This window comes from Scomber scombrus, chromosome 8 (assembly GCF_963691925.1).
Source record: "Scomber scombrus chromosome 8, fScoSco1.1, whole genome shotgun sequence".
NCBI classification, from domain to species: Eukaryota; Metazoa; Chordata; class Actinopteri; order Scombriformes; family Scombridae; genus Scomber; species Scomber scombrus.
The window spans coordinates 32571138-32592331 of NC_084977.1; the positions used below are offsets into that span (position 1 = coordinate 32571138).

The 21194-nt window shown below is 44.8% G+C and overlaps 1 protein-coding gene across 1 annotated transcript; it reads left to right on the plus strand.

Annotated features, from left to right (window-relative positions):
- Positions 1 to 3767: 3767 nt before the first annotated feature.
- On the plus strand, positions 3768 to 20865 carry wdr18 (WD repeat domain 18; the record flags this gene model as incomplete). Its single annotated transcript, XM_062424953.1, is given in 5 exon segments — positions 3768 to 3832; positions 6910 to 7034; positions 20043 to 20206; positions 20442 to 20510; positions 20626 to 20865. Coding segments are annotated over 5 exon segments (552 nt in total), but the record flags the coding sequence as incomplete, so codon positions are not given.
- Between the last annotated feature and the right edge of the window lie 329 nt (positions 20866 to 21194).

Consider the following 21194-nt stretch of genomic DNA (forward strand, 5'->3'; position numbering starts at 1 on the left):
CTACTGTCCTACTGTCCTGCATCCTACTGTCCTACATCCTACTGTCCTGCATCCTACTGTCCTGCATCCTACTGTCCTGCATCCTACTGTCCTACTGTCCTGCATCCTACTGTCCTACATCCTACTGTCCTACTGTCCTGCATCCTACTGTCCTACATCCTACTGTCCTGCATCCTACTGTCCTGCATCCTACTGTCCTACCATCAGCACACACTCGCACACTGCTGTCCCACTGTCTTACTGTCCTGCTGTCCTACTGCCCTACCATCAGCACACACTCTCATCCTACTGTCCTGCATCCTACTGTCCTGCATCCTACTGTCCTACTGTCCTGCATCCTACTGTCCTACATCCTACTGTCCTGCATCCTACTGTCCTGCATCCTACTGTCCTACCATCAGCACACACTCGCACACTGCTGTCCCACTGTCTTACTGTCCTGCTGTCCTACTGCCCTACCATCAGCACACACTCTCATCCTACTGTCCAACTGTCCTACATCCTACTGTCCTACTGTCCTACATCCTACTGTCCTACTGTCCTGCATCCTACTGTCCTACATCCTACTGTCCTAGTGTCCTACTGTCCTACATCCTACTGTAACTGCTGTTCTACTGTCCTACCATCAGCATACACTCTCATCCTACTGTCCTGCATCTTACTGTCCTACTGTCCTGGCTGTCCTACATCCTACTGTCCTGCATCCTACTGTCCTGCATCCTACTGTCCTGCATCTTACTGTCCTGCATCTTACTGTCCTACATCCTACTGTCCTGCATCCTACTGTCCTGCATCCTACTGTCCTGCTGTCCTACCATCAGCACACACTCTCATCCTACTGTCCTACATCCTACTGTCCTACTGTCCATCCTACCATCTCTCCATCTATCCATCCTACCGTCTCTCCGTCTCTCCATCCTACCGTCTCTCCGTCCTACGTCTCTCCATCCCTCCATCCCTCCGTCCCTCCATCCTACCATCCTACCGTCCTTCCATCCTACCATCTCTCCGTCTCTCCATCCCTCCATCCTCCTCAGACTCAGATCAGACTCACTGTAGCAGAGTAAAGTGTGTTTGTACGAGACGAGAGTATCTGAAGTGTTTGTCGATGAGCTCATTGATCAGAAGCGTTTGATCTGTAAGTAAAAGCAAGAGTCTGGTAGTAAATGTCAAGAGGAAGCTGTCGGGTGTGAGGAAGAGGATGATGAAGAGACGACGTGTTTGTGATGATCCGTCTCTTTATTCATTCACCGTCTCTCTCTCGTCTTTTCTTCTTCCACCGACTCAACATGCTGTTGCTTCTTTTTCACAGCAGATTTGCATTTTAAAGCTCTGTGCTTCAGCGAGTTAATCCTCAGAACAAACCAGCCAGCTCGTCTCCCGTAAACACCCCCGTCCTCCCCCGTCCTCCCCCCCCCCCCCGTCCTCCCCCCGACCTCATCACACTGTCTTCAGTCTCTCAGGATGTTTGAAAAGCTGCTCTGTATCTGTACTCTGAACCGGAGCTCTTCATACCACAAATATTATTTCTACTGAGAAAACAAACTGATTCTGTGAAGATGTTTAAACCTTCTGTCGTCCTCCCGGGTCAAATTGACCCCGTCTGTTTTGACTGTTCCTTCTTTCCTCCCTTCCTTCCTTCCTTCCTTCCTTTCCGTCTGTCCTTCCTTCTTCCTCCCTCCCTCCTTCTTTCCTTATTTCTTTCCTTCCTCTCTCTTTCCTCCCATCCTTCTGTCCTTCCTTCTTTCCTCCCTCCCTCCTTTCTTTCCTTCCCTCCTTCCTTTCTTTCCTCCCCCGTACCTTCCTCCCTTCTTTCTTTCCTCTGTACTTCTTTCCTCCCTTCCTCTTTTCCTTTCTCCCTCCCTCCTCGCTTCCCTCCTTCCTTCTTTCCTCCATCCTTCCTTCCTTCTTCCCTTCCTTCTTTCCTTTCCTCCCTTCCTTCATCCCTTCTTTCCTTCCCTCCTTCCTTCTTCCCTACTTTCCTTCCTTCCTCCCTTCCTTCCTTCCTGCTTTCCTTCCTTCTTCCTCCCTTCCATTCTTTCTTCCTCCCTTCCTTCCTTCCTGCTGTCCTTCCTTCTTCCTCCCTTCCATCCTTTCTTCCTCCCTTCCTTCCTTCCTGCTGTCCTTCCTTCTTCCTCCCTTCCATCCTTTCTTCCTTCCTTCCTTCCGTGACTCGAGGACAACAGGAGGGTTAAAGCTGCTCGTCTCACAGGTCACTGATCTAACTGTGTCTGTTTGGTGCTGAGCAGGTTGAGTACAGCGACGCTATCAGAGCGCTGAGAGGGAACCAGAAGCTCAGTTCAGCTCAGAGACAGAGAAGACATGTTATAGAAATATATGTTATAGATACTTTAACACATTACACCAGTAAAACCTGCAGGAAGCAGCAGTGAAGGAAACAGTTTAACCCTCCTGTTGTCCTCAAGTCAAGGAAGGAAGGGAGGAAGAAGGAAGGAAAAGGAGGGAGGAAGGAAGGAAGGAAAGGAGGGAGGGAGGGAGGAAAGGAGGGAGGAAGGAAGGATGGAGGAAATAAGGAAGGAAGGAAGGTAGGAGGAGGGAGAAAGGAAAAGAGGAAGGGAGGAAGGAAATAAAGAAGGACAGAGGGAAGAAGGAAGGGAGGAAGGTAGGGGAGGAAAGAAAGAGAGAAGGAGGGAGGGAGGAAAGAAAGAAAGGAAGGAAGGAGGGAGGAAGGAAGGAAGGAAAGGAGGGAGGGAGGAAGGAAGGACGGAGGAAATAAGGAAGGAAGGAAGGTAGGAGGGAGGGAGAAAGGAAAAGAGGAAGGGAGGGAGGAAATAAAGAAGGACAGAGGGAAGAAGGAAGGGAGGAAGGTAGGGGAGGAAAGAAAGAGAGAAGGAGGGAGGGAGGAAAGAAGGAAAGGAAGGAAGGAAGGAGGGAGGAAGGAAGGACAGAAGGAAGGAAGAAAGGGGGATTGAGGAAGGAAGGAAAGAGAGAGGAAGGAAAGAGAGAGAAGGACAGAAGGAAGGAAGCTATGAAGTGTAGTGTGATACAAAGTTAGTCACATATCAAGTAACACACGACAACTTCAGCATTAAATTAAACAAATGAAAGCTCTCAGTTTAATTATGTCCAACATTCATCAACATTAGTTATTTGTCTATTGAGGGAAATGATGTTGTGAGTTCATTATTGTTCCAGTTTTATCGGCCAGCTCCAGTCTGCAGTCCAGAGGAGTTATAAAGAGAGAGAGAGATGTTTGTTTGGTTTCAGACGTTCTGATGCAACTTCATCTTTAATTGATGTAAATTAAAGGAATCGATCAAAGCATTGAGAGACGGCACCGAGCCAGAGAACAGGAAGCAGAGAGCAGAGTGGTACCTGAGCTGGAAGCTAATGAGGCCACGCTGCTGCTGCTGCTGCTGCTGCTGCTGCTGCTGCCGCTGCTGCCGCTGCTGCCGCTGCCGCTGCTGCTGCTGCTGCTGCTGCTGCTGCTGCTGCTGCTGCTGCTGCTGCTGCTGCTGCCGCTGCTGCTGCTGCTGCTGCCGCTGCTGCTGCTGCTGCTGCTGCCGCTGCTGCCGCTGCTGCCGCTGCCGCTGCTGCTGCTGCTGCTGCTGCCGCTGCCGCTGCTGCTGCTGCTGCTGCTGCTGCCGCTGCTGCTGCTGCTGCTGCCGCTGCCGCTGCTGCTGCTGCTGCTGCCGCCGCCGCCGCCGCCGCTGCCGCCGCTGCCGCTGCTGCTGCCGCTGCCGTAGTGTCACTCTGCTGACGTCCAGAAACATTAACTGTTTGAACTGTTTGTGTTTCATCTGCAGAGTCTCAGCCGGGACAAATCCTTCCAGTCCGACAACGACGGGAACCAGGTGTTCAAAGGACACAGGTGAGCCGAGGCCAGAGCTGCTGGTTGAGTTTAAATAAAGATCTGCTGAAGGTTGAACTCTGCTGTAAGATCGTATCTAACACGAGAAATAAAACTTTATTAAACTCTCTGAAAGGGTTAGAGTTAGACGTCCGGCAAATATCACTAATGTAGAATATAAAGAACTTTATTAACCCTCCTGTTGAACTCGAGTCAAGGGAGGAAGGAAAGGAGTGAGGGAGGAAGGAAGGGAGGGAGGATGGAAGGGAGAAAGGAGGGAGGGAGGAAGGAGGAAGGAAGGAAAAGAGGGAGGAAGAAGGGAGGAAGGATGGAAGGGAGAAAGGAAAGGAGGAAGAAGGAAGGAAAGGAGTGAGGGAGGAAGGAAGGAAGCGAGGAAGTAAGGAAGGAAAGAAGGACAGAGGAAAGAAGGAAGGGATTAAGGTAGGGGGGAGGAAAGAAAGAGAGAAGGAGGGAGGGAGGAAAGAAGGAACAGTAAAAACAGACGGGGTCAATTTGACCCGGGAGGACGACAGGAAGGTAAAACTCTCTGAAAGGTTTAAAGTTAGACGTCCGGTAAACATCACGTAGAAGAAGAACTTTATTAAACTCGCTGAAAGTCAAACTCGTCTGTTTCTGTCAGCAGGAAACAAAGATTCTGACTTTCTGTTGTAAGCAGAACAAATGAGAACCTAAGAACCTTCCTCAGTGTGTTCTTGTGTTCTGATCCGGTTCCAAACTCAGACCAAAAGGACTGAAACTGGCTCCGGCTGTTTATTACCCAGCATGCATTGGGGGAGCTGACTGTGTGGAAAGCAGATACATTTCACACCGACTGGCAGCGATGGCCGAGCTAAGAGCTGTTTCTAATGTTAATACGTCACTTTATTAAGTTTGAGACGTTTAGATTCCCGGTCCGAGGTTCTGTGATTGAACGAGTGTTTCGGCGCCGCTGGCCCAGTTTCAGCTGCCGGCTGGTCAACGTGTCGTCATCCAGCCTGATGGATGGACGGATCTGAGCGGCTCTGAGCTGATTCACCGCTGCCTCTAATGTCTCCATGATATAATTCCTCTTTCTAGATAAATGATGAAATCCAACAATCGTAGCTGCTGAATGTAAAATGAAGCTTCTTGTTTTTACTGAACAGAACAACAGCGCTGCCTCTGGGCTCTATGAACAGATATCACTACGTCTCAATACATATCTATATTTATATTTATATATATATTTATTTATTTATTTCTCCACAGGGACAATCTACATCATTCTACATTTTTCAGAGAACAAAAAACATAAATGTATCCAATTGTAGCCAAGGACTGATTTCCTCCCTCCTTTCCTTCCTTCTTTCCTCTGTCCTTCATCCCTTCCTTCCTTCCTCCTTTCATTCCTTCTTCCTTCCTCCCTTCCTCCCTCCTTTCCTTCCTTCTTCCTTCCTCCCTTCCTTCCTTCCTCCCTCCTCCTTTCCTTCCTTCCTTCTTCCTCCTTTCCTTCCTTCCTCCCTTCCTGCCTTCCTTCCCTCTTCCTCCCTTCCTTCCTTCCTTCCTCCTTTCCTTCCTTCTTCCTCCTTTCCTTCCTCCCTCCTTTCTTTCGTTCCTTCTTCCTTCCTCCCTTCCTCCCTCCCTCCTTTCCTTCCTTCTTCCTCCTTTCCTTCCTTCCTTCTTCCTCCTTTCCTTCCTTCCTTCTTCCTCCCTTCCTTCCTTCCTCCCTTCCTGCCTTCCTTCCCTCTTCCTCCCTTCCTTCCTTCCTTCCTCCCTCCCTCCTTTCTTTCCTTCCTTCTTCCTTCCTCCCTTCCTTCCTTCCTTCATTAGAGATAAATGTTGCTCTCACAGATGAAATCCAACAATCGTAGCTGCTATATATCATAATGATATTAATATTAATAGTAATTACAATAGTAATAATAATAGTAATTAGAGTAATACGAGTAGTAATACTAAATAATATTATCAATCTTAATATATACAACATGATATAATATCAAATGTCACCATATAACAAATACAGCACCATTATATCATACCATTATTATCCACAGTACAGTAATAATAATAATCATCATTATACCTTACATTATGCATAAATACATACAATAGCAATGTTACTAATAGGGGTAAAGACATTACCATTGAGAAAGTAAAATAGTGAATTCTTAAAGATGCAAAATGAATTGATGATTCGTATATTATTGGATATAAATGTTCCAGTCCGATGGAGCTTTAAATTTAAAAGCACGTCTACTGAATTCTTTATTTGTTTTAGGAACAAAGAAAAATGGTTGCTGGGTGTGTCTGTATCTATTAATATACATCTATTAGAATTAATACAGTAGAGTAGAGGTTATTTATCACAGTGCAGTCAGGTTGTTGAAGCTCCTGAACCTGGTTTGTTTTCATGAAAGTTTGACTCTAAATGTTCTGTAACGTTTGGACATTTACACAACACTTAAAGTCCGTGTAAAGTAAGAATAAATATGTGTTCTGAGTTTGACATACCACAGTAAAGTGTGTTGTTAACCACCCTGCCAAATTTGAATGATTAAAAAAATCGCCAAATATGTGAAATTAGGCTTCAAAGTTGCGTAATAGTCTGCCTATTTCTCTGCTCCCAAACGCTGTGGGAGTGGCCGCTGAGTCCGCTGAAGCCCCGCCCCCTACCAAGTGTCACCTGTCAATCAAAGTCACCACCTCTACCAGAAACATGGACGCTAGGCCTGAGAGCTTTCTACTGCTAACTCAGCTGCTAGCTCGGCGGCTAACTTGGTGGCTAACTTGGCGGCTAGCTCGGCGGCTAACTCAGCTAACTGGCTACCTGTAGACTGTAGTAGTAGTGTGTGCTGAATGTATTTATACCTCTACAGCAGCAGGGCGGGTTTATGCTAAGCCTAGCTCCACAATTCAAATCTAAATGGTTGAAATGCTTTTTTAACCTTTTTTAGAAATACATTTATGACCTATTTAATGTGTTTAGAAGAAAATGTCTGAATTCACTTTCCACAGTCTTTAAATGTGTCCTCATGAAATTATAAATGCCGTGTTTATGGGTCAGGGTCTGCTGGTAGACGAGGCTGTAGGTGTTCTGAACTCTTTGGTCTCCTCAGGAACCTGGTGACCTGCCTGTCGGTGTCGATGGACGGGACTCTCCTCCTCTCCGGTTCCCACGATGAGACGGTTCGACTTTGGGACATCCAGAGCAAACAGAGCATCCGCTGCTTCGCCCACAAAGGTAAGCTCCGCCCCTCGTCGTGACATCACTAGGACTGATGGTTAGTCGATGCACTCTAGTCTGATCAGATTCTCATTGGTCGGATAATCGCTGGAGCCAATCGCCTCGTCTGGAGCTTTACAACCCATGAGAGTTTGGCAGGTTAGCTTCTGGTCAGATGTGGTGAATTTACAGCTGTAAGCAACATAATACAGTTTAGTCTCTTTGATATGACCCGCTAGCCATGTAGCCTGCTAACTATGCTACGTCATTAGCACACATTAGTCCATGAATGTCGCTTTTTCCCCATTGATCAACCACAGATCGACCCCAACGGTCCGGTTCTCGACCCTCCTGGAAGATTTCAGGTTTCACAATAAATACATTTAAAAAGCAGCCCCTACACAATAAAAGCAGTCCAGGTGCCTCATATTAACAACAACAACAATAAAAGCACTCACACTCCTTCAAAGTAAAAGCACAAGTCTCAGCCAATGAGGTGTCTACGCTCTGATTGGTCACCAGAGGTACATGTCCAGTGTTTTTACCTGCTCAGGTTTCATGTTAAAATCAGGAGGGGAGCTCCGGTCCTCTGAAATGAGGCCAACGAGGAAGTAACTTAAAACTGCATTCTATCAAAAGGCCACCAGGGGGCGACCGTTTTGGTGTCAAAAGGACTTCCGTCTCTATACAAGTCAATGGAGAATTCACCAACTTCTCACTTGATTTCTAACCTCAGTAAACGTTTTCAAAATGTGTTTATGGTCTCAATCGCTAGTTTAAAGCCTTCTTCAATGCAGTATGATGTTCATTTGGGACATTTTGGCCTCCCTGATTTTATATGTGACGATAAAGCAGGGTATGCATTAGGGCGTGGCTACGTGGTGATTGACAGGTTGATTGGTTCACAGGTTCAGGAGGGCGCCTCATGCTCCTCCTGATGCCCATATAAGTAGAATCCATGTTTTTATTTTTCCCAGCATGCACCTGAAATGTTCAAGATGGCGCTGCTCAGATCCGATACTATTGGCCTCCGAGCAGCAGTCCACAAACCAATGGGTGACGTCACGGCTGTTACGTCCATTATATATACAGTCTATGGTTTAGAAGCAATCAGTCACAAATTCCAATCAACCCATCGATCAGTTCATTGATCCCTCGATGGATGTTTGTCGTCTCAGTAACCAGTGTGATGATTGCATGTCTTCATATTGATGTTTTTAATCTGTTGCCGTGCAGCTGTTCCGCTCTGTGCGACTGTATGGATCAGTTTGATTGATTTAAAGCTGGCGGGATTAAGCCTGGATTGGATCAGATCAGGTCTTGTTTCTCGGGGCTCAGAAACAAGCCGGGAGGTGAAGGTGAATTTACCCTCCGTGTTTTAAACGATTCCTCCTCGCTGCTGGTTTATTAATGAAGCGTCGCCGCTCTGACCCAGCTGGCTTTTTCAGTTTTCACTCTTGCTCATAATAAGTGATCCTGCAGCGTCTGACAGGAACATGAAGAAGAAAACGCCCCGCGGTGATCATGAGTGGCACTTTGTAATTAACCAAATCCTCTCTGTGCTGCGGCGCTCCGAAGGCGTTCACACTTCAAACGGACTGTCAGGAGGCGGTAATCCCTTCTTTGGCTGGACGGATGGAGGCCTGGTCATCCCCCGCCTTCCTGACGTCTTCGGACATTCTTCGTGTAGTCGGCCAACGCTGCTCAGAATGAGTGAGACTGATTCGTTAAAATAAAAAAGCTTCATCCTCCATGACAGCAGCGCTTCAAACTGATTCATCTCAGCTCTGAATATTCAGCTGGGAATCTTATTTAGGTCTGGTATTTAAAAATCACAGATTATCTCCAGATTAAACATCTTAAAACTGAAACAATTCATTTTCTTTATCAACGGACCTAAAAACCTAAATATGATAAAAATGTCAGTGCTGCTTTGAAGTCAGGTTTTGAATCTTTTTGTTACATAAAAATCAGCAATAACAATCTCACCACGAGGTTAGATTAGTTCATTCTCTGAATAATGAGTAAAAAAAAGCAAAGAATCTGATAAAAAGCTTGTTATGATGAGTGTTTCTATCTTCCTCTCCTCAATAAAACTCCAGATAAATCGCCCCGATCCATAAATGATGAAGATAAATCGGCAACATTACGAGATTCAGCTGCAATAAAACACTCAGACTCGATAGGATTTGATATTTTACTTGGTTATAAATTAAAAGCATAATTCTGTATTTTGCCGAGAGTAATATGAGAAGATTGAACGCACTCAGAAGATCCCTGTTTGACAGCCGTATGAATTTTTGATGAGTTTCTCTCAGAATTTGGGTCGAATCGGTGAACAGCAGCCATTTCCTGCCTGTTTTTAGTCTTCTGGTATTTATCCATTAATCTTTACGTTGCTCATCAACACATCTGGTTTATTATATAAGACAGAAACACTTCATCTGCTCCAGTTTCTCTTCTTATTCTTCTGTAACATTATAAATAAATCTTTGTTTTGTGGACTTTTGATCGGACTGAATAAACAGCGTGGATTCTTCTCATACATTAATAATTACCTAATATTATATTTTGCACATTAACTATAAATAAACAACGATTTTAGCCAGAGTTTCGTTGTTTTTTTGTTTTGTCATCTCTATGTTTGACTTTAACTGTGTACTGATTTTAAAGTGAGGTTCAGTCTGAGTTCATGACAGTAAAGAGGAAATGAAAGATATGAATCTGTTCCTCGGTCTATCTGCAGCGCTGCAGAGCTCAATGTTTCTGACTCCTCGAGGCTGTTGAGTCTCAACGTGTCAAATCTCTCCGACTGTTATTAAGAAACATCCGTCTGACAGCGGAGCGGCTCTCCTGGAGGCGTCAGAGCGAGACCTTTTCACTCTACAACCAGCTCTGACATCATGAGATCAACCCTTCATCTCAGGATTCATTACCCTCACTGAGTGGAGGATGGAGACCAACAGCACCAAGGGAACCCGAACACAACACGCTGCATTAAACAGGACAGCACCGAAGACACTAAGACACCTGAACACAACACACTGTATTGCACCAGGTGGGGAGTTCTGGTCCTCTGAAATGAGGCCAAACAGGAAGTAACTTAAAACTGCATTCTATCAAAAGGCCACCAGGGGGCGACCGTTTTGGTGTCAAAAGGACTTCCGTCTCTATACAAGTCAATGGAGAATTCACCAACTTCTCACTTGATTTCTAACCTCAGTAAACGTTTTCAAAATGTGTTTATGGTCTCAATCGCTAGTTTAAAGCCTTCTTCAATGCAGTATGATGTTCATTTGGGACATTTTGGCCTCCCTGATTTTATATGTGACGATAAAGCAGGGTATGCATTAGGGCGTGGCTACGTGGTGATTGACAGGTTGATTGGTTCACAGGTTCAGGAGGGCGCCTCATGCTCCTCCTGATGCCCATATAAGTAGAATCCATGTTTTTATTTTTCCCAGCATGCACCTGAAATGTTCAAGATGGCGCTGCTCAGATCCGATACTATTGGCCTCCGAGCAGCAGTCCACAAACCAATGGGTGACGTCACGGATGTTACGTCCGTGAACAGACAAAGTGCAATACATCTGCAGTCCCTCTAGAACTAGTCAGTCTACTTTCTCTTGCTGATACCTGTATTTAAGGTTTCTGTCTGTACTGAATACTAATCTGGTGCCAGTTCTCCTTTTCTGATATATAAATCAATGCATCTACGTAAACTCTGTATTTTGGCGAATCCACTTATTAAGATCAGAATCAGCACTGAAGCTGATTGGGTAGATCTGGTGGGTGTTGCCTTTAAACTTCTGTAACAAAACAAGTTGGATTCAAGATGTTTTCCTCTGCAGCAGCTTCAACATTTGACATTTAGAAATCGGCTGGAGTCTATATCGCTCCACCAGGTGATCAGTGAGTCCAGGTGTAGGTGTGCAGGTGAGTCTCTGTGGGTCAGATCAGTGTAAACACGCTGCAGATGAGGGTGTTTTCTGAGTATCTGCAGTGTGTTGGCAGAGCTTCAGCCTCCAGCACACACTCAGTCTGATTTATGTCTCTGTGTTGGACCAGATTTGAACCATTAGTGTAATTCCAGCAGCCTGAGCCAAGCAGCCAATCAATATTTGTAATTGAGAGGGAGATAATTAGCCAGTTTCTATTACCACAACAAGCAAGAAATATACTTTCTCAGTGCAAACAGCCGTCCTCCATCACTGCCTGTGGTTTTATCCAGAACAGAAGACTTTCACTGTGAAGGATTTTATTTGTGATTTACAAGAGAGGACACGTTGAAGTGTGAAAAGCTCTTAATGATGAGTTAAAAGCCGACCTGAACAGCCCATAAAGAATTATATAAGACAACCGTAAACCACATATCTTTAAACTCTCATTGAATCATCACAGATTAAAGCTCTTTTCACACGCTGATGTGTTTGATGTCTCAGAATCCAGACTCAGTTTGATTTGTGTCCGCGTGTTAACGTCTGAGTCACCGATGAAATATTTATAACGATCCATGTCAAGTAAAATCTGTTTGACGTTGTGTGAAAACTCTTTAAAGCACCTAAAATAACTATCAGACTGTGAGTTTAATCTTTGTGTCGTCCTCCCGGGTCAAATTGACCCCGTCTGTTTTGACCGTTCCTTATTTCCTCCCTTCCTTCCTCCCTCCTTTTCTCTTTCGTTCCTTCCTCTCTATTTCCTCCCTTCATTCTGTCCTCCCTTCCTCCTTCTTTCCTTCCCTCCTTCCCTCCTTCCTTGTTTCCTCCCTCCCTACCTTCCTACCTTCCTTTCTTCCTTCTTCGTCCCTTCCTTCCTCCTTTCCTTCCTCCTTCCCCCCTTCCATCCTTCCTCCCTCCCTCCTTTCCCTCCTTCTTCCTCCCTTCCTTCCTTCTTCCCTTCCTTCCATCCTTCCTCCCTTCCTTCTTCCTCCCTTCCTTCCTTCTTCCTTTCCTTCCTTCTTCCCCCCTTCCATCTTTCCTCCCTCCCTCCTTTCCTTCCTTCTTCCTCCCTTCCTTCCTCCTTTCCTTCCTTCTTCCTCCCTTCCTTCCTTCCTTGACTCGAGGACAACAGGAGGGTTAAATTAATACAAATACAAAATAATAAATATCATACTTATTTACCTCTTAATGTTATGAGTAAACAAACACTAAAGACTTGTTGAACCAGTTCAGAGGTAAAACCAGTATAACGATGTCTGGTGGACAGGAAGTCTCCACTGTCTCATCTCGCAGCTCGGATCCGACTCCGACTCTCTGAATTATTCATCACCTGTCGTCATGGTGACCCGATCGCCGCTTCATTGACCCGCTCTGATTTTAATGGAGGGGCGTGTTTGTGTCTTTTGATGTCTCTTTTTATATTTACATCTCCGAGTCGCAGCTCCGTCCCGAGCGACTGTGAACGAGGCAGCAGGTCGACGCCTTGCTCGAGGACACAACACGAGGATGGACGGCTGCTGACCTCAGCGCTGCAGGAGACTCACTGCTGAATCTGTAATTACTGGATGTTGATGTCGGCAGCGTCTCCAGCGTGAAGCTCCGCCCCTCGTCTTCTTCACCTCACATGCCCTCATTTGGGAGGCGGGGCTTATTGATCTGTGTGTCCTCTGATTGGTGTTAATGGGACAGCAGTCTGTGGATGGTTGTTGGTTTGATTCCTGCCCAGGCGGGGAGTTCAGGTCCTCTGAAATGAGGCCAACGAGGAAGTAACTTAAAACTGCATTCTATCAAAAGGCCACCAGGGGGCGACCGTTTTGGTGTCAAAAGGACTTCCGTCTCTATACAAGTCAATGGAGAATTCACCAACTTCTCACTTGATTTCTAACCTCAGTAAACGTTTTCAAAATGTGTTTATGGTCTCAATCGCTAGTTTAAAGCCTTCTTCAATGCAGTATGATGTTCATTTGGGACATTTTGGCCTCCCTGATTTTATATGTGACGATAAAGCAGGGTATGCATTAGGGCGTGGCTACGTGGTGATTGACAGGTTGATTGGTTCACAGGTTCAGGAGGGCGCCTCATGCTCCTCCTGATGCCCATATAAGTAGAATCCCTGTTTTTATTTTTCCCAGCATGCACCTGAAATTTTCAAGATTGCGCTGCTCAGATCCGATACTATTGGCCTCCGAGCAGCAGTCCACAAACCAATGGGTGACGTCACGGATGTTACGTCCTTTATATATACAGTCTATGTTCCTGCCTCCTCATGTCGAAGTGTCTGTACTTCACATTTCTAACGTGTCACGTCTCTGCTGTCAGTGTCTGATTCTGGATCTCTGATATAAATTCAGTTTCTTTACTCTGAGCACTTTGTGTTTGATCTGATGAAACCTCATAAAAGACTTGTTGAAATATTTCATTCAATCAGGAGGAATCATCAGTTCGGCTCAGCTGGAGCGAATCGACCGTGAACAAGACTGGAGATAAAGTTTTAGTGGTTGTTGTTTGGGATCAGCTGCAGACAGAAACCAGTGAAACCAGTACATAGCTGCTCTGACCTGAACTGGGAACTGAGGATCCATGTTACATTAACCCTCCTGTTGTCCTCGAGTCAAGGAAGGAAGGGAAGGAGGAAGGAAAGGAGGAAGGGAGGAAGGAGGGAAGGAAGGAAAGAAGGAAGGAGGGAAGGAGGGAGAAAGGAAAAGAGGTAGGGAGGAAGGAAGGAAAGAAAGACAAAGGAAAGAAGGGAGGAAGGGACGGAGAAAGGAAGTAATTAAGTAATGATGGAAGGAAGGAAGGAGGGAAGGAAGGAAAGAAGGAAGGAAGGAAGGAGGGAAGGAAGGAAAGAAGGAGGGAGGAAGGAAGGAAGGAAGGAAGGAAGGAAAAGAGGGGGGAAGGAAAGAAAGAGAGAAGGAGGGAGGGAAGATAGAAGGGAGGGAGGAAGGAAGGAAGGACGGAGGAAAGAAGGAAGGACAGGAAGGAAAGTAGGACGGAGAGAGGAAAAGAGGACAGAAGAAAAAAGGAAGGAAGGACGGAAGGAAAGAAGGAAGGGAGGGATGGAAGGGAGGGATGGAAGAAGGAAGGGAGGGATGAAGGAAGGAAGGGAGGGATGGAAGGGAGGGATGGAAGAAGGAAAGAAGGAACAGTCAAAACAGACGGGGTCGGGTCAGGGAAGGTTAAATGTCTTCTCTTCCTCTTATAGAAACATCTTCGTCTCCATCGTGGTTGATCAGCTCTAAAAGTTGATTCTAGTTTAACTTCCTCGCTGTGTGCTATTGTGCCCCCCTGCAGCCCCCCCCCCTCCTGCTGCCCCCCCCTGCTGCCCCCCCCTCTCTGCTGCCCCCCCCCCCCTGCAGCCTAAACAACACACTGCCCCCATTTAAATGAGTTCTCCCTGCACCGCCTCATTGGGTCTGCAGACCTCCAGTGAAGAAGGAGACTAAAGACCTTCAGCTACTAACCAACAGTCTAAATAAGAAGTATTAAATCAAACATGTTTCTGCTGTTTCCTAATTCTCATTTATCTATAACTGTCCTCTGTTCTGATTTATTGACTCTCTGAACACGAGTTTCAGTCTGAAGGAGACGACTTTAATTTTGTCCTTGTGATGATTTCAGGATAAAAACTCGACTGCAGACATTTTATTTCAGTGCAGTTTTTAAATCTGTTTGTCTCTCTGCTCTGTGAGGTCATTTTATTTAGTTTCCTCTCCGTGTCCCCTGCGTCTCTGCGTCTCTGCAGCAGCTCCATGTTTTATTCACTTACACAAACATCAGCTCATATAAACACTGCACATTGATTTCTTCCTCTGAGCAAGGCAGCAGAGTCTCCAGTAAATATTCACTTCCTGTCCATAAAGACTCAGAGCAGCAGGGAGGAGCTGTGAGGAGCTTTTGATTTGAATTCATATTTATTCCTCCCTTCCTTCCTTCCTCATTCCTTCCTTCCTTCTTTCCTCCCTTCCTTCTCTCCTTACTTCCTTCCTGTTTTCCTCCCTCCCTCCTTACCCTACGTTCAGACCAAACGCGATGAACACGATAAAACCGTGCGACAAAAAGGAATCTGTCGCGCCATCGCTCGAGTTTCGAATTTTCACTAGATAACAACAACATTGCTTCTTCCATCATCAACCATGGCTGAGATCACTTCCTCTTTTCTCTCATATGTGTCCCTGAGGCTCCTGAGGTTCTTCCATTTCCTGCGACACAGAAACACGTAAATTAACTGTTGAATCTAGTAAACCAGTAACTTTATGCCGGGAGAGTCAGCTGTTTGTTTTTCTTCTTCTTCAAAACTTTATAAGGGAAAGCCAGCTGGGCTAAACTCGCGCGATGGACGCCCCACGCGAATTTGCGTCTAATCGCGTGTTTGCATTTACTTAACATGTAATCTTGTCGCGCAGCATCGTGCTTGGTCTGAACGCACCTTGTTCCCTTCCTTCCTCCCTCCCTCCCTCCTTACTCCTTTCCTTCCTTCCTTCCTTCCTTACTTACTTACTTACTTCCTTACTCCTTTCCTTCCTTCCTTCCTCATTCCTTCCTTCCATCCTTCCTTCCTCCTTCCCTCCTCCTTCCTTCCTTCCTTCCTTCCTTCCTTCCTAAGGACAACAGGAGGTTTAAAGTGGTTTTAAACGGTTTAATGGACCTGTTTCCTACATTTGGACTCGTCCCCTCTCAGGATGTTCAGGGAAGCGTTTCAGCGGTCAGAGAAGAATAAAACCCGCTGATCAGAACTGATTTAACCAGCTGAGCAGAGTCCAGGCTGCGGTTTGTCTCCTGCATGTTAATCAGCTTCCTGTTTTCATCGTCTGTCAATAAGCGTGACGGCGGTCCCTCACTCATTACTGCAAACATCTCCCCAGCTCCCAGGTGGCTCGCCTTCCACGCTGCCTTTAAATTGATCCTCGAGGTAATCTGAGTGAAATTAATTTGAAAGGATCCCCAGACAGGAAGTGGTGACAGCGGGCCGGGGCTCGGCGCCGCGGGCTGGGAAACGTCCTCCGTTAGAAGAGAAGACGACGTTGAGCCAGTTTGAGTTTCAGTGTTTCATCAGAGGGTGAAGAGTGATGCAGTAAATCAGACACACACACACACACACACACACACACACACCCACATGGTGTTTCCTCTGTGATTTGGAGCTGTTGTTGTTGTCATCAGCTGATTGGAGGCAGAGACGCCGTCCGCTCCGTCCTGATGAAGCAAATCAACACGGAGAATGAAAAGTTCAGATCCAAGCTTCACTTTCTGCTCTGTTTGCCTTTATCGATCCTCTGGATGGATGAATGGATGGATGGATGGATCGATGGATGGATGAATGAATGGATGGATGGATGAATGAATGGATGGATGGATGAATGGATGAATGGATGGATGGATGGATGGATGGATGGATGGATGAATGGATGGATGAATGGATGGATGGATGGATGGATGGATGGATGGATGAATGAATGGATGAATGGATGGATGGATGCCTTTATTGATCCTATGGATGAATGAATGAATGGATGGATGGATGGATGGATGAATGGATGGATGGATGCCTTTATTGATCCTATGGATGAATGAATGAATGGATGGATGAATGGATGGATGGATGGATGAATGGATGGATGGATGCCTTTATTGATCCTATGGATGAATGAATGGATGGATGAATGGATGGATGAATGGATGGATGGATGCCTTTATTGATCCTATGGATGAATGGATGGATGAATGAATGAACACACACACACATAAAACCGTTGAATATTAGTAAATAGTGAAGTAGTACTGGGTAAAAAAATTGATTTAATTGATTTAATTTACATTTTGCATTATCGATTCATCGGGCATGAGATCGGTTTTTCCCCATGAAGTTTTATTTTTTTTTTTTTTTAATAAAGCTTTATTGGTTGGCATCATTTACAGAAACAATATGTTTTAAAACAGCAGTAGTAATATGAGGGAAACAAACAGATATACAACACCAGACTTCATGCAGTCTGCAGTGATGTAATGTTTTAGTTCACTTTCACTTCCTTTCTCATTTTGAGACTTGAGACCGTTTTGTTTCCAGCTCAAGTTTAAACTGTCCAATTTACAAGTTTGCATTTAAAACCTGTTGTTTTAATGTGAAGAGAAAATAAAGTACATTTGTATTTTGTAACACAGTTGAGACCTTTACATTATTTAAGAGCAGATTGAATCGATACCCAGCCTTATATTAAAGGTAAAATATGATAACGTGCCGTAATAAAGGATCAGCTAAAGTACATCACAGTCCTGCAGCATCTCACGGCTCTGTATCATCGTCCAGAGAGCAGCAGAGTAAACAGAGCAGAGAACCGTCTGTATGGTTCTCATGTTTGTGAGGAACTGAAGTCTCATTAAAGCTTCTCACATATTACCTTTAAATGTCAGGATTTTAATAAACATTAAACATCGTGTTAAACAGTGTGAGCAGCTGTCAGTGTGTCTCTGGATCATCAGCTGATCCATCAAACATCGATCAATAACAGACCTGCCAACCTGTAGATCAGCAGGAAGAGAACAGAGACCAGTCGTCTGTTTCCTTTATAAGTAAATGAGGTAAACAGATAAAACAGAAGTGAACATTTTACTACGTTACTAAACATAACTTAACCTTCGTGTCGTCCTCCCGGGTCAAATTGACCCCGTCTGTTTTGACTGTTCCTTATTTCTCCTTCCTTCACTTCCCTTTCTCCTTTCCTTCCTTCTTCCTTCCTTCCCTACTTTCCTTCCTCCTCACCTTTCCTTCCCTTCATTCCTTCTTCCTCCTTCCTTTCTTCCCTCCTTCCTTCTTCTTCCTCCCTCCTTCCGTCCTTGACCTCCCTCCCTTCCTTCTTTCCTTCCCCTCCCTCCTTCTTTCCTTCCCTCCTTCCTTCTTTCCTCCCTCCCTCCCTCCTCTTTCTTTCCTCCCCCTACCTTCCCCTTCTTCTTTCCTCTGTCCTTCATCCCTTCCTTCCTTCCTTCCCTACTTTCCTTCCTCCTCCCTTCCTTCTTTCCTTCCCTCCTTCCTTCTTTCCTCCCTCCTTTCTTCCCTCCTTCCTTCTTTCCTCCCTCCTTCCTTCCTTCTTCCCTCCTTCCTTCTTTCCTTCCTTCTTTCCTCCCTTCCTTCCCTCCCTCCTTCTTTCCCTCCCTCCTCTTTCTTTCCTCCCCCCTTCCTTCTTTCCTCTGTCCTTCATCCCTTCCTTCCTTCCTTCCTTCCTCCCTCCTTTCCTCCCTCCTTTCCTCCCTTCCTTCCTTGACTCGAGGACAACAGGAGAGTTAGAGATAAATTCAGCCAATCGAGAGCTGTCATTGTTTTTCTCTCCAACCAATTTTTTAAAATAACCAGTGATGGTTTACCCATAAGGAATTACCAGGAAATACTCAAGTGTGTGTGTGTGTGTGTGTGTGTGTGTGTGTGTGTGTGTGTGTGTGTGTGTGTGTGTGTGTGTGTGTGTGTGTGTGTGTGTGTGGTCTATAACATAAAACATTAAGTGCAATACGTAATTATATAAATTTCCCGTCTTGGTCTCTGAAGCTGAACTCAGGAAGCTGGTTTGCAGTCAGTGTTGATGAAGTGAGACTGTCAGCGCTTGGCTTCTTCTTCATCTTCTTCTTCTTCATCTTCTTCTTCAGTTCTCAGTAAAACATGTAAATTATTTCTTTACTGACAACTTAAGAGGGTTTTTTTCGAAGCTGAGCCCCAAAACATTCAATTAGGAGGTTTGCTGGTTGACGGCTCAGCGAGAAGAAGAAGAAGAAGAAGAAGAAGAAGAGTTGAGCTGATCGGTGCCGTCGGCTGATGATCCTCTTATCACTGAAGAAGAAACATTAATGAACGCTCGGCAGCGACTGACGAGCCGGACGTCTCGGTTACCATGGTTACAGGCAAAGAAGATGATCCCCCCTATCTTCCTCCGCATCCTCAGCTGGAAGCTCGATGAACACAACGGTTCTGTGGAGAACCTCAAAGAACCCGACAGAATGAGCACAGCGATGTTCTCTGATCTCTGTTAGCTCGATGCTAACGTTACGTTTATTTCACAGCGTCATGAGTTTGAGTTTAGTTTGAAATGATGATTTTCTGCTGAGAAGTTTGATGATTGAATGCAGCCTGAAGGTCCGTCAACAACAAGAACTACAACTATTAATATATAGTATTAAGAATTGTAACAGCAGTAGATGGAGGAGTTCACACAACAACTATGACGACATCGACAGTGTTGGATCACTTTCAGAGAAACACTGACAGCCAATCAGAATCCTAAATAATAATAATAATAATAATAAATGAATAAATCAGCTGCAGCCTGTTATTATGATAAAATTATTTATATGATGGGTATGTAATATGTAATGAGCTGCTGCATGTTGTTGTATATAACTATTTAATATTTATAATGTATGGATGTTGAATGTTGTATTATATATTATATGTATATTATATATTATATGTATATTGTATATTATATATTATATATTATATGTATATTGTATATTATATGTTATATGTATATTGTATATTATATGTATATTGTATATTATATATTATATATTATATGTATATTGTATATTATATATTATATGTATATTGTATATTATATGTATATTGTATATTATATATTATATATTATATGTATATTATATATTATATATTATATGTATATTGTATATTATATGTATATTGTATATTATATATTGTATGTATATTATATCTTATATATTATATGTATGAAGTCAGTGTTTGTGCTCTCTGCTCTCTCCGCTGCTGTTTCGGGTTATTCGAGGTTAGAAATTGAAGTAGTGATTCTCTTTGATCTGCTCGCTGCCTTCAGGCCTGAAGCTCAGCTCATCCTCATCTAGCGCTGATGTCACAGGTCAGCTGACGGCTGATTGGTCGGTTGATGTGCAGCTGCAGGCGGTCACGTGATCCGCATCGTGTTTGTTCTCTGCTGGTGTTCTCCCGTCTTAGAACCTGCAGAACGTTTCTCATTACAACCTTTAATCAGACACCTGAGATGTTCCGTTTCCATGGTAACCACAGTCCCGATACCCGTAACTTTCTGACATCACTTCCTGTTTATGTCTGCAGGTCCGGTGACCAACGCGGTCATCATGGCGGCTCCGTCTAACATGTTCCTGCCGGACAGCCGGCCGGCGGTTCCTCTGCCGCGCTTCAGCCGACACCTTCACGCCTCCGAGGGCGACGCCGGCGAATCAGGAGAGGTGTGCGTTCGCCTCGGACTCTACACACAGGTGAGTCAGCTGACCAGGCCACGCCCACTTCCTGTTCAACAGTCACCTGGATACAAAAATAAAAGCTCAGTTTTTTGTTCCTGTTTTGTTTTCGGAGGCGGAGTCAACGCCGTTTTTATACTTTCAAACTAAAAGAATGTTATTTTTTACTCTTAATTAGACCAACTTCACTGTGAAAGACTTTTATTTTGAAGTCTCAGACTGTTGATCTCGTTTCCTGTTAATGTTTTTTTAGGAGGAAGACGAAACGTACCTGCAGAAATCTGATCGGCTGAACTCTCTGATGAACGCTGTGACTGACAAGGTGAGAAGGGGCGGGGCTTAAGCTTTAATCCAGCAGAGGACAGGAAGTAGAATCTGATTGGTTGTGTTGCAGTTATTGATTATTGATTATTGATCGATGGTTTTTTTGTCCTCAGTCTGTTTTCGGAGACGGTGAGAACACGAAGGTCCGAGTCGCCGAGCTCGAAGAGGAAGTTCAAACTCTGAAGAAAGTCAACAAAGATCTGTACGACTTCTCCAGTCAGCTGTTAACGAAACCCACATAGACACACACACACACACACACACACACACACACACATATACACACCCAGCCAGCAACAAAACACACATAAACACTCTGTGATGTATTTGTGTTGTTTACAATAAAAGTTGTTTTTGTAGTACTTCCTGTCTGCTGTGTGTAACTTCCTGTCTGCTGTGTGTAACTTCCTGTCTGCTGTGTGTAACTTCCTGTCTGCTGTGTGTAACTTCCTGTCTGCTGATTTTATTTAAAGTAGAAACACGTTTGTTTTTGAAGCTCAATAGAAGCTGATCATCTAGTTTAAGGTCGCCTTCACACCAACAGCAGTTGGAGCTCATTAAACAGTCCATTTGGACCAAAAGCTTTTAGTTCGGTTAGTTTTCGGTGGTGTGAAAGCATCAATCACACTCGGGTGCTCACTAAACCAAGCGGACCGAGACCTCCAAAGAGAGCTGGTCTCGG